This window comes from Triturus cristatus, chromosome 2_2 (genome assembly GCF_964204655.1).
Source record: "Triturus cristatus chromosome 2_2, aTriCri1.1, whole genome shotgun sequence".
In the NCBI taxonomy this organism is placed as follows: domain Eukaryota; kingdom Metazoa; phylum Chordata; class Amphibia; order Caudata; family Salamandridae; genus Triturus; species Triturus cristatus.
In genome coordinates, this window is record NC_140582.1 from 60,352,678 (window position 1) to 60,366,899 (window position 14,222).

Sequence of the window (14,222 nt, forward strand, 5' to 3'; positions counted from 1 at the left end):
GGGCGCGGCGCTCCGGGGGCGGGGCATGGCTGCAGCCTGGGAGCTCAGGCAGGAAGCGGAGCTGAAGATGGCGGAGTCCCCGCGGCCGCTGGAGGGCTGGAGCGGAGCGACCATGGTGGGCGGCCAGCGGCGACGCGGGGACCCACTTGTGCCAGGGGACCACGACGAGGGACCCGGCGCCCGGAGCGACTCCCCGGTGTCACCACTGCCCCCGCCCGTCTTCCTCTACCCTGGGGCCCGCCAGCGCCCGCCGCAGGCAGCGTCGGGGAGCAGCCCGGAGCTCAGTGGCGGACGGACGGCAGCGGTGGGGGACGAGGACTCCCCCCTGTCTCCCTCCTCAAATCTACCGCTTCTGATGATGATGATGAACTACCCGGGGGCACCCGGCGACCGAGCGGCGCTGTCCAAGAAGTGTGAGTACCGCAGGGGACGGGTTCTTGGGGGCACATTGTGGGTCCCACATGGCATCGTTGGGGACATGAATTAGTCCTTGATCTGAGCGACCGAGGACTCCAATTGCTTCAATTATCATCGGACAGAAAAGAGGGCAGAGCAGACAGACCCTCGTGCGCACAGAGCTGTCACATGTATGCTGTGCTGCCTCAGCTCAGTGTCATCTTGCATTGTCTCCTCCCCACTGCTGGCACCTGCCAGCGCACGACAAGAGACCGTGTTTCCAGAGCATCTGAATTAAACTTAGGAAATAAATAAGTTGAATAGATTGGAAACCTTATTGTAGTTAAGTACGTTTTAAGCACTTTGGTTCGAAAGGGTCTTCTTAAAGCCTCAGTCACAATATCAAGAGATGTCGCCATAAACCGCGATAGATGCTAGAGTCGGAAATCTGTCACTATGATACTATTATAGAGGCGTGCTGCTTTGGGTGGGGTGTTTTCAGAAGAAGGCAGGCAACCAGATTGCTTATTTTTTGCACAGATACTCGGCGTAGTTAGCGAGAGCACCATGCAGTAAGGATGCTTTGGACACACTGTGGGAGATTAACTTTTCATTAACAGTGTACACTATCCAAAAGTACCAATCCTATGCATGTTTCCCCCATGAAATCCGCTTTCGCTTGTTACAAAAAGTATGACGTCTCCAGATGTTGAAATGTGGAGGGTGGAAAAGGAGACGTTCTTTAGTCTTCTACTGACTGCTCAGAGTTTAGGTCATTATAGAGAATTGAGCAAAATAATCAATTTCTTCATGAAAATATTTGTCTCCCATTTAGATGGGGCAGAGCTGGCAATGTTTGTTTACTACCCTTTCAGCTTCATTGTCGTTGGTAGCTGCTCTTAGGAAATAATTGGCTATTGTCCTCCAAAATGTCAACACACTTCTGTCTCTCACTTCATCATCCACCACAATGCTCCCCACTGTGTCCCATAACATGATAACCTCACCATGGTGATCAACATGCACAACATGGAAGCACTTCCTACATAGTATCAAAACAAAGACAACATCCTTCCAACCCGCACCCTACACAGTGTAGTATGCTATGCATGTAGCCAAGCACTTCAGCGACCCACAAAAGTGTAGTAAGATCTATATAAATGCTGCAATATAATACTCTATTCCTTTCAGCGTAGAACATCAGTCCAGGCTCAGAGCACAGGTTATCCAGTTCTCTTTTTATCAGTGGCAGGTATGTTCCTTTGAAGGCCCGCATACAGTCGAACATTGCATTCAGAGTTATACTTTGGGAGTTGCTGCCAATGAAGTCTGGTGGGCAGGCCTATGCATGAGATACTGCCTCAGGCGAGCTTGTGGTTTTCAGATGTAAGGCTCCTAATTGAATGCCTTGTGATACCATCTTACAATTACCAAAGAACAAAAGCTAATACAGCACACCCTTAGTCTGTGTGAATAGGTCCTACACGAAAAACAGTATTGAGGACCGGTATTAATTCAACAAGACAATCCACAAATCACCGAGTCATATATGGCAGTCCAATATCAAACAAGACATGATGAACAGTCCACGTGGCTTCAGTAGAAAACGTTCTTTTTATTTAATTTCAGACCAATTTCCAATGTAAAGAACAGCCAACACGTGTTTCGTCTGTACTAGTCAGTACTCAGACCTTCTCACGGCTATCAGATGATTCTATAAAATCCAGAATCAAATCAGAAGTAATGGAGGGTTGATAAGCACTAAATACGGAATCCACACAACGTAATGGACTGAAGTCAGGGTAGTCACCACTAGTAGAACACTGTGGTGAGCAGAAAGTGTACCCCAATAATGAAGAACAAATGAAGGCTCACGTCACCCGTAACCTAATATGTTGTTACAGTTGCACTAAAAAAACAATCACTGATACGGTGAACACATCCCAGATGGGGAAGCCAAACTGGAGCAAAATACGGGAAGCCAGTCAAAACCCTCCTGCATCGGTGGTATACATAGTAGACTATGAGTTAAAATTACCAAAAGAGCTTCCAGACCATGATACGTCGAGTCCTCGCGTGTGATAAAAGGGTGTGCTGTATTAGCTTTTGTTCTTTGGTAGTTAAATTGGCAGGTTGTTTCCTCAACTTGCTGAATAAGCACTCTTGGGTGGTGGGTGCTTTTAGCTAGCCAAGCACCCCGCTGTACTTGCAGCATATTTTCATTTATTTTTTTCACGTCACTGACTCTGTATGTTAATTGTTTATGTTGATGTGCAGGTTTTTCCCTGTTAGGGAACACCCCTTGTGCAAATTGACCATCTTATAATTGTTAATACTGTATATGCTTAATAGAGAGCCAGACACGCTGTCTATGTAGTTTTCTACCTCAACTGATTATGTGGGTGGATCTACTATGACAGTCCTTGTTTTGAAGTAAAGACATATTTTATGAGGTGTCCTGAAAAATGTCAGTGAAAACAACCTGCCTTTATTTGGCATTTGCACTTTTTTCAGTGACTGCGTAATTTGTAAAATAGTATTTAAAATGTAGCGATCCGGCCCTGTTGACAAAAAAAACAAGCATTTACAATGCAATAGGTCTTGCAATGACATTTTGAGCTATTGGCATTGTAAATGTCATTTTTTTTTCCTCTGTGAAGCATTAATCAAATGGTGTAATGCAAAAGGACAGTAGCTCACTTTGTTGTAACTGCGAAATCTATCGCATTTGTACTAGTGTGAGTTTTGTGAGCGGGGGAAGCTATCTCCATGAGCCCCCTTTTTATAATTATCCCCAAAGTCAGTCGAATCACCAGGATGTTAAATCCATTCTAGCCCAGCGAACCTCCTCCAAGTCGAAAAGGTCCCTTTGGCCTTTTCTTCCGGGGCCAAATGGATCCGTTATTTCCCTTTGATTGAAACCCCCACACCTCTTAATTACTCTCCGTTTACACCCTTTATTTTGTTTTTGGATTGAACCTCCCCCTCTCCAACCCTTTCCTCATCTGTTGTCTCTCTCCTCCTTCCAGTTCTATTCTCTTTACCCAGGCTTCTGCCCAGGGGCGTAGTGTCCATTTGTACAGCAGGTACAGTGGCACTGCGGCCCAGAAGGGCCAACGAAACTCTGATTACTAGTGCATTTTATAATTCAATCAGACGCCCTGGGCTATTTCCCTCTTGGCACTAGAACCCACGACACACAGGACGCGCTACTGCGCTCTGACGAATCCTTTGCACCTCTACCCAAGTGCCTATCCTCTACTACCTCCACCCCTTGTCTATCTATACCCTACTGTACGTCTACACCCTACTATACGTCTACCTATCCCCTAGCATCTCTGTATGCCAGTTTTCTTTCTAATTTGCACACTTTTTAAAAATGTATTTACCTCATTTAAAAAAATCACAAAAAAGGAGTTTCGCCACCCTCGAGTCTTCTTCTTCTTCTTTTTTTTTTTTTCTTTTCTGCGAAATGAGATGGAAAGGCTGTGAACACGCGAGGGAAGAGAACCCCACAGTTTGGCTATTTGTCTCGGAAAGGACTTTTCTGCAGCACGTGTGCTGCTGCATTTTAGCTTATTTAGCAGATTGTTAATACTTCCGCCAATCATCGGTCTGGATGGTCATCGAGCTCTTACAGCAGTGTATTTCCAAACACTGACCTGTGGGATGAGGTCAGTGCATCGCTAGTGCAAGTGCAACACCAGCCCCATGACAGGGGAACATCTGTTCTAACTAGAAAGGCTGAATGTTGCCCCAAACAGCCATACAACTGTGGGGAAACCCTTTTTAAAAAACGTATTATATTTTTGCCACTAGTGAAAATTTACACTACAAAGGTGGGTTTGCCCTAAACAATGTGCGCGCAGTGTTCAAAAGCTCTAAAAAAAAAAGCCCACTGACCCTACTTTGCCCGTGAAGAGCGTCCGACTGAAATCGTGTAGGTTGTTGGCACTTGGGCATTTAATGGGCCCGGCGAACTAAGTGCTAATAAGGTGTATGTATCAGCTTTTGAGGCCTAGCATGTTCCTTTCATATAATCAGATGAGCAGCAAAATACCGAGAAATACTTGTAAAGATAGCTTTTAACCTGCACGAGTCCTCACCCTAAATAAAATGTTGATAGTCCACAATGTAAATGTCTTGGGTTGTTTCCCAGCGCCCAACCCTCTGAGGTCACCGCTCGTGACCTCGTGCACTCTGGTGTGGATCTATACCAGCGCATCGGCTTTCATGTGGAAGAAAGGAAGGCGAGAAGGAGAGTTAGAAAGTGAAAAGAGGAAGATCGTGTAGAGAGAGAGAGAAATAGAGGAGAGAAAGTGGAAGAGTGGAGAAAATGAGATAGTAGGGGAATGAAACGGAACTGATTACCAATATAAAATGGTTACGAAACAATAAGCCATTTACATGTTAGTATGAAGAAGCACACGCAAGTCTGGTGAAAGTTCTAGTGACATGCCAGTTCCAGCAGAGGGAAATGTCAACACCAGCACATGACTTATTATTGCTGCGTAGTGCCACAGAGGGAAAATACAATAGCATTGATATCGCCTTGTGTAACGTCTCCATTTCTTGGCGCACAGTCCCTCAGCCCCCCCCCCCTTCGCCCCTCATGATTTGTCCAAGCAGACACATAACCTGCTCCAGCAGTGGAGTAAAGGACACTCACTCACCATGTTGTAGAACTCGGCTATCGCGGGTACGATATTACAGTTGCTAGCAACCCTCTTTAGAGAGGGGATTGCACAACGAGAAGAAACCGGTTTTATCTGCTTTTAATTTGCGAGTGAAAAGCCTTGCTGAAGGCTTGGTACTCTCACTCCCACCGGGCCACAATTCTGTCAGCGACAAGCGACCGCAGCCCAAGGACTCAAGGCGTGCTTTTCTTACCCCATTTACCCACCTCCCCGCATCTACATGTACAGTTAAACTTGCATGCACAGCTCGAGATGATCTCTTGTGGATTATCAGTTCCTTAGCATGCTAGGGCCAGTTTCACCTGAAGCACAGCCCGTTAACATGCGAAACCGACCAAGCAAAGCTTTTTAAACGCTTGCCATGCTTGGTATGGCTTACTCTCTGCTGTGCGCTGTGGAGACTTTTGGCTCTCTACCTCCCTGCCAGGACCTGAGGTCTCTGAATTCCTTTCTTGAAGCTAGGCTGCTCCCACCCCCTATTGTTAAAGAATGCAAAAAAAAAAGTGCTTCCCGAGCCACAGGGATCGCCACTCGATACTGTTTGGGAGGTGGGAGGGGTGTTCTCTGTAGGCAGGCATGTGGGCGTCCCATTAAGTAAAAAATAAATGAAAGGCCACGGGGACTAACTTCGGAAAGATGATCCTCACTACACGCCTCCTAAAGATAAGAAATAGCTTCACGACAGCCGTGAAGCAGACAATCCAGTCCGGATGGACCGAACGAAAAGGAGAAGTGGCAGTAACCAAATAGCCTCCTTTTCAATGGGAATCCAGCGTTTACCATAAATGCTGACGCGACCCAATGAAAATGAGGGGCGGGGCTTCAAGTCCCTTTGTAAAATCTCCTCTACCTCAATATGTCTAGCAGAGCATTGGCGCTGCAACGCTAGGTGAGACCTAAAAATCAAGTCTAGCAATATTTTGTGAAACTGGATAAATAGTTGGTTGTCAGGTTTGATAATGTGCCTTTTTTTGTGGAAAACAAAAGTTCCATCTTTTAAGGAAGATCAAGCAGTCGCTCTGAATGGGGCGACCTGGCCCCCTCATATACCCTACCCATCTACACCATATGTTGTGGGAGCAAATGTGATAGAAAAAACAATCTGTTTTCATTTCTTCTAGCCTATCTATTTACCCCACCAATCATGTATGAACTCAGTAGCCCCCACAACAGATCACACTCAACTCCAATTAATACAGCTTGCAACTAAGAAACAGGCGCATGGAGTGGTCTGCTTGAGAGCACCAGACTAATCACATTAACCAACAATGATTAAAAAAAAAAAAACACTGGATTAACCACTTTTCTTGGGTATCAAAGTAGCATGCTACTTGCTGTAAAATGTTTTCAGGGCCTTGGTCGTAGTAAATAATATATAATTGCAATTACGGTACAATTAGGGGTGGGTGGAACTCTTGAGTTTTACCCTGTGGAATTCTGTGAAGTTACATAAAAACTCTGTGAAGTTTCGCCAACGAGTATAAATATGTATGTCATGCTGCTGGCGTTAGAAGTTAAGACCTGTAGTGTGAGCAGCGCAGAAAAATAAGTGCCAACTGCACCGTGCGGTGCACAATAGCGTGCAGCCATTCAGTTGATTTTACTGGCGCTCAAGTAGAAAATCTACTCGAGAAGCAGCTCCCTCTCAGCGACTGCCCACTTTAGAAAATGGCGCTAGGGGACGCCAAATCTCGCTTGCATTTCTGGAGCCTTGTGGGAAAAAATTCCCCACCATGACGATTGGCAGAATTATAGTCGCTAAGTTACACCAATTCCGCTGGCGTAATGAAACATTCCACTCACACCTAAGTACAATGTGAGGAGCGAAACTCCCAACCCATCACTGGATGTATCTCACAGCAATCTGCCTATGGCAAGCACCTACGTCTGTGACTTTCATGTGGGAATGTGTAAGGGCAGGACCGGCTTTTAGTACAGGTAAGCCAGGCCTAGGGAGTTGACATTTGTAGAGGCACAAGGAGTTGCCTGCGTGCAGATCATGCACAAGTCACCTTCTGTAATGGCTCCTGCAATTCAGCCTGCACTGTGTTTAATCATGCTCTTTTCTTGCTCAAGCTGCAGACGCCTCATTAAAATTCCTCTCCCCCTCCAATCTCCTTAACACCCCCTATCCCTCGTCATCTACAGCTTAGCACTGACAGGAAGAAGCTGAGGGTGAGTCAAGTGAAAATGGGGCATGAGTAGCGAAGTTTGTGCCATCAGCCAAGGCCTGCCTTAAATACAATAGCTCCTAGCCCCCCCCCCCCCCCCCCCCTGAAAAATTGTACTTAGGAGCAGCAGCAAGGAAGAAAATGTTGGAGAAGACCACAGCCAGTTAAGGCTGAAAAGGTTGGACAGGACAGCAGACAGACAGGCAGGAAGGCCTCCGTTGAAAAGTTGAAGCTGCTGAACCTCTATAACATTAAATTCCAATTATTGTTTTCTAGACTTGAAACGTCTCACATTTTTCTGTTCACAATGTTGCAATTACAAAACTACTGTAATACTTGATTACTGGTATTTTATTAAGGGAGACGATGTGGCATTATGGCATTGGAACTGGGGAGCACGATTTGAGTCCCAGCGTCAAATCAAAATCTCGTGATTCTGGGTAAATCACCCATGCTTACATTAATCTACCCTTGTGTTATGTAACCGGTGCTCATGCAAAGGGGCCGAGTTTGCGCCATATAAAAGTGTGGGGGAAAAAAGATCTACCATTCTCTTTGCTTTTTTAGTACTTACAGTTTCGTTTCTCCTCACCATAAATCTATGATTACAAGTCCCAGGATGCAAAGAAAACACATATTTGCTCAGTTAATCGAGCTATCGGTTTGCTCTTTGTATATCTCAAGTTACTGGCTACAACTTGGATAAAAGGCAGAGGATTAAGGGATGTCATATTTGGTTCTGGCAAGGGTGCTGTCCGTGCAAAGGCCCTCTTTGTGTAAGGGGCATGTTGTTGATCTCTGTTGAAATTAAAAATTGACTGAAAAGTACAATACACGCACAATTTGCAAGCATGTTTTTTTTTTTTTTTTGACGGAGTACGAAGTTCGTTCCTAAAATTCACCACAACTTGCAAGAGAAGCTCGTCACAAGTGACAGCAATACTAGGCATGCGACCGATCGTACACCCCTTCCCTAGAATGAACACAGGTGGTTGTCCACGGACATCTACCTAATTTGTGGCAAAATATGTGATAAGTTCTCTTCCAAAGCTCAAGCTAAAATGTGTTTTGTAGAAGCAAAGAAATTTAGTTTGATATAAAAAATGAGAACACATCGAGCATTTCAAACCTACTGCTGCAGTGTCTCTTGAGAAACCCACACAATCAAATAGATTTTCTGACATGCTACTGAAAAGTTTTTTTGCGTTTGTGAGGATATTTGTGATAAATTTGTATAAGTGGCACTGCTTTATGTAGAGGTTTGGTGAGCGATGTGACATGATGCACTCTTTTGTAAAGGAAACCCAAAAGAGTGGTGCCGGGGGATTCTTTGGTGATTGATTTTCTCACAGGCTGTGTGATAGGCTGGTTTTGGATAGCTCCATCTGTCTTGCTGCCTCCCACAGGAACGAAGAAGGGTCACTTTCATCAGCTCCCACACCAGATGCTACCCTCCTCACGCCCATCCTACGGTGGGCAAGAACAGACTGGGTTTTCACACGAGGGAGGGATAGGTTTCAGGACTGTGGCGATTGGTTGTGTGGGCCTTTTCCAGTGGCTTTGTGTGTGTTATACGAGGGGTTGGAGTACGCTAGGTACTTCTTTCGCGTTGGAGTACGCTAGGTACTTCTTGCGCTAGAGGCAATGTTGCCTCGTACCTCTCTGGGTCAGTCAGATACAGTCGTTGTTAATGGCATGATGTGTTCTGCTCCTGCAGCCTTTTTTATTCTCTGTATCTGTGATTAGTGAAAACTGCAGCGACATCTTCAGTACTCCACATTGGTGTTTCCTAATCTGACATTAGGAACATTGATGAGCAAGGGGCTCACTGTTTCATTTATCACCTCCTTTTAGTAGAAGACGGCAGCCACCATGTGATTCAGGAGGGATCATTGGATATCGCAAGAAGGAGCTACTGACAACCTCGTAGCTCTTTTTAACACCAGCGCCAAGAGAATGCGTACTCCTATTTCTTGGATCCTTTTTTTTCCATTTCTGCAGCTAAGCGTCTTGAAGGCTGGGACACTTCACCTTTTAGAACCATGCAGAGGTTCTCTTCTCCAGCCCTGTTTCTCAATCGCCCATTGTGCTCTGAGGAGAAAGGTGTATTTTAGGCTTCCAAAGGAGCCTTTGCCAGAAATCTGTCCTCTTTGTGCATAGACTTGGGCCTAGACTCTGTTTCTCTGTTTCTAGGCCATTTCATTTGGTTAAACGGCTGTTCCATTGGCCGTCCATATACTTAGTGCAGATAATGTGCATTATAGGCTTTACAACACTGACCGCATAGGATGCGCTTGATAAATGTTGGCTTTAAAAATACAAGGTGCGTGCATTTGTGTATAAAATCACAGCGGCCTAATGAAATTACTCTCATCATCCATTTGAGTTAATGATTCAATTTGCCCCACAAATGTTCAAACCAATGCTTCAGACCACATATCTGGCTCCGACAACCCGACCTTCATGACATCTGCATTACTGACTCAAACTAAGAGTTTGACGTTTTTAATCATTCCTGTAACCAATACATAGCGTACTGTAGTTCTTGCAGCATTTGTAGACTTCCATGCTCTACAGACGAGTGACTCCTGTATCTGGTTATATAAAGTAATAATAAAATGCGTCCATGCTAGTCAAGAACTCCGAGGACCCAGAGGACCATTTAGAGGTTTGAATTCCGTCATTTTGAGTTATGATTGTGTTGCATTGAATTATATTTCCCAGAATTCCAGTTGACTATGGATCAACCCCAATTTGTACAGTTGTACTGGCCCTTCTCATTTCTTTTCGTAGGTTGTAATAGGGCAGGCTTTTAGATGTTTTTATTCCTCAGTCACCTCACAGCTCTATCTCGTGATGCATCTCTCTCTCCCATCAGTTCCTGACTCCAAGGCTTGTATGAATTGATTGGGGCAATTGCTATGGGTGCAGATGTTCATTTTCACTCTGTTCCCTAAACCTGCAAATGTAGGTCCAACCACTATTCCAAGGTACTTTCCAGTTACAAGTGACAGCCCGTGCTTTTTGCCATCATAGTGCTGCCCATTATGGCCTGTTTTGTTAGTTGAGTAGAAGCAAAATGGCACCTCACTTTTATATTTCTCATTGTAACTTGATTGTTACTTGGACTTCGTCGGCCTCATTATTTCAAGGGCATAAGCAGGATATTTGGTGAGACCTTGTGCAAGTCAGTGATTTTGTGGCTGATGTCTGTAATGAAGAAATGCACTTTTGCATCCGTAGATAAATAACCTTTTCACAGGTACTCAATGGTTTTCTTCTAGTGTGTGTGTCCGCGTTCCAGAGCGCAAAAAAAAACGTCGCACATTATGTGATCTTTTCTCTATGAGAGAATTGGTGCTGGTTTGACCGACATTCAAATCTCCTGTTGAAAGAAAAATTGGTTTTATTCAGTGAAATCTTAATTAAAACCCCGTTCTTCACAGACCCAATGCTGCCAAGAGATACCTCAAGAGCGATTGGTCTGTCAGTTTGCCAGGTAGAATTTTCAGTCACTTGATGAATCAGAGTAGCAGTAAGAGCAACCTCATTTTTATTAGTTCTTTAAAAAGTTTTAGACCAACCACTCGTTTGAAGGAGAACTATTTGATTGAGTACAGTGCATGCTTTACATTTTACCACATGGATCTTATACCTCCCTCCAATCAGCAGAAAACATTTTATTGCATCCAAACAATGTAATTGTAGTGAATGTTTTGTGTAGCGCCTGAAACAAAGGAAATTGACTTGAGGAGCCCAAATAATTGCGACTGTTATCACGCAGATAAATGGTGGTTTTATCAGATTTAAAGAGGATGAAATGCTTATTTGTCATAACTGCATTCCACTCTGTGTTCCTCTGCCTAGTGACACACACTGTTCGCCATGTTTTTATTTTAGTCTCCTTATGTTGAACTGGGAAAATCACAATCACCACTTAGCAATAAACTTGTTTAATAGTGTCATTGCTGCTATTTGTGCACAGTTCATCTGCAGAGTACATTTGCCAAGCAGTCCATGACACCCCACCAGGGCTGTAGCCACGGGGGGTGGGGCAGCACGGCCCGGTACCCCCATCTTGAAGCTTGCCCCCCCCAATTGTCCTTGGGAGTATGGAGGTGAAAAGGAGATTTTAAAAGAAATACTTAGTACAATCCACGCATTGTTTGTCTCCGTAGAAACACAGAATGTAAGCTAAAGTGTGCTCCTGTTAAGAATAAATATTTCTTAAGAAACATACTTAGCATTGTTGTTATGACAATTATGAATCCCACTTTCTCTTCCATTTAAACACTCCAATTTCAGAATGTGATGATTTGTGTTCCAATAAGTGGCTGGGAACTGTACAATTCACAAGTATAACACATGCAACCTGAACTAGAGTAAAAGTAAGAAGTTCATATTGGTATTGCATCTGGAAATTAAAATGCAGGTGTGTTGCTGGGAATCACTTTCAGGAATGCATGAACTCCAGATTAGATTTAAAAACGCAAGGCAGGGCAACATTAAATATAAATGAACCTAGAAACAAGATAAAATTAAATCATAAAAACAATTGTAGTTTGGGACACAATGTTAGAATTCATAAAATGTATATTAGACTTGGAAAACGATTGTATAGAATTGTACTGTTTTTTTACGTAGCAAGGAGCCTGTCCCTCGCAAGGTCTAAATCACATTTCTGGTTGTCTGGTTTCATTATTTATACACTGCTCCATACCAGTGACAAAGATATAGATGCTCCAAATTTGTATCAGCTGCTTGGTGCATGGTTAAAAAGGGTGGTTTTGTGGTTTGACCTTTATTGGACATGTTAGGTGACGAGTGTGAGGTATAATAGTAGAGGATGTGCTGTAGACATGAGCCTTGGCATTGGCTCAAAATCCTTGGATTCCGGGCAAATCGCTTAATTTCTGTGTGTCTAAAATAAATAAATAAATGTGACACTGTTTAAAGCAACTGGTGCTCTTGTAAAGCACTCCAATACGTCGGGTTGAGTTTATGAGATATAAAACTGTCAAAACTAAAGAATATAAAAAAATGTATTCAAATATGATGCCATGGTGGGCACATGTCACATGGAGTTTAGCTGCACATTAGTGTTGCAGAGCGTGTAAGAAACACTCAGCCGCACCTGCATGCACTCCAGATGGAACTCACTGTTCATGTCCATCAGAATGGACATGGAATACAGCTCAGAAAAACTACCAACCAGGAGACCATACGAATATTGGAGGCATTGTTAAATCACAAGTAGTATTAATAATAGGATAAAGTTTTCCATGCCATACATTATAAAGATATTGCAAGTCACCAAGGAGTTCCCAGACTATATAGAGAAGCAGAGCCAAAGCACAAGTATAACATCCCCCCCCTCCTGCAAACATCTTGAAACCTTGGACCTAGATAATTGATAAAAAGATCAAATAAAAGATGTTACAAAATGCAGCACAGCAACCAAATTTGCTGCACCGTGTCTCGTGAAAAGGAGATGAAAGAAATGCACCATATCTACAGAGATATGGGACTCTCCTCCTCTCTTCCTAGTGGCAATGCACAATCAGGCTGCTGAGTGCCATGCACACACATTTGCAACATTTTGCAAGGGCATCTGCATGAGTCTTGCATTTGTTTTGTACGGGAAGGGCACCTTTTCAGTACAAAATACTATGCATAGACTAACTTTAAAGCTTGTCCCTATTCAGATGTATGCTGTGCAGTGCAGCACACAAGCAAAGTGGGAAACATTAGGAGAAGTAAAAACATTTCTCCTTTACATGCCTGTTTCAAAATGGCATTAATCTTGGCACGAAACCCTGCCTATTGTAAGTAAATAGGGTTTTTCCATAAAAAAACACGGGTGGTTGCATGAGAACGCACATATACAACCCATGCAATAACCCTGTTGCAGTGCAACACACGTGCCAGGTTGGAACAGTTTGGAGAAATAAAATAATTTCTCCTTTTTAACACCTGCAACCCATTCAACACCCCTCTTTGCAGAGTAATGCAAAACTAAGCGCTTCTATGCATTTCTTTGAGGGAACTAAAGTTTTGCGCTGAAAGGTACATTTAGAAAAAAACAAATTGGACAGGTTTGCATCACTTTTGTGACTCAAAAGCAGCAGAAAATGTTTGGTTATCTGGGCCTTGGTGTCTTGCTCTTTCATGTTCATTACAGATAAGAAGTATGAAAGTAGAATCTGTAGTGCAAAATTAAGCACACCAAACGCACATACTAATTTATTTAAAAAATATAATAGAATCAGTTTAATACAAGTCAGGTTAAAAAGGCTGTGGATCAGATTGTGTAGAAACTTGTAGAGATTCTCTAACTTTCTTGCAATGACCGACAGTGTGGAAAAAAAGAATCCCCTTTGCATGAATATCTCTTCATTGCTGTTCATCTTTTTGTTTTAGAAAAATATATTAAAAGGAATAGCCAGCTCCCATTTTCATTGGTTAAACTGCCTTTTATACTGGCTGCTGGCAGCAGGCATTCTGATGTCTGAACTCAACTGTAGTAACTTAAATAGTTGATCAGCTATGTTGTTTCTTTATTATAGATGACTAGATGTGTCCCAACTCAATGGTTATAAAGAAATGTGGCATGGGCATTTATACAGGGATTGCAGGTTTTAGCGTATTATGTGAAGTCTGTCTGGAAGCATCAGGGAGAAACAGAAGAGCAACTAATTGGAGGTGCTGTTAAAAGATCAAAAGATTGATGTATAATGTTCACTCAGTAGAAACAAAGGAGTAATCCTTTGGAGGGATTGTTAAACTACAAAGGAGTCTATCCATGTGTGACATGGAATCAACCACCAAAACAGTAGTGTATGGAGTGCACCCAGGGTGGAGTGTGGAGGGACTCGGAGAATAAGAGAACAGAGATGGAAGGGGACCAAAACCCTGGCTGAAGCCCTCGCATGTATCATGCCCAAACAGGGAACACACC

General features: G+C 43.5%; 1 protein-coding gene across 1 annotated transcript in view; it reads left to right on the forward strand.

Annotated features, from left to right (window-relative positions):
• RUFY3 (RUN and FYVE domain containing 3) overlaps positions 1-14,222 on the forward strand; it is a 355,495-nt gene continuing 341,273 nt past the window's right edge. The window contains exon 1 of the mRNA XM_085640989.1: positions 1-413. Coding sequence (XP_085497115.1) covers positions 26-413 — 388 coding nt within the window. The 5' untranslated portion in view covers positions 1-25. The remainder of the gene's footprint in view (positions 414-14,222) is intronic.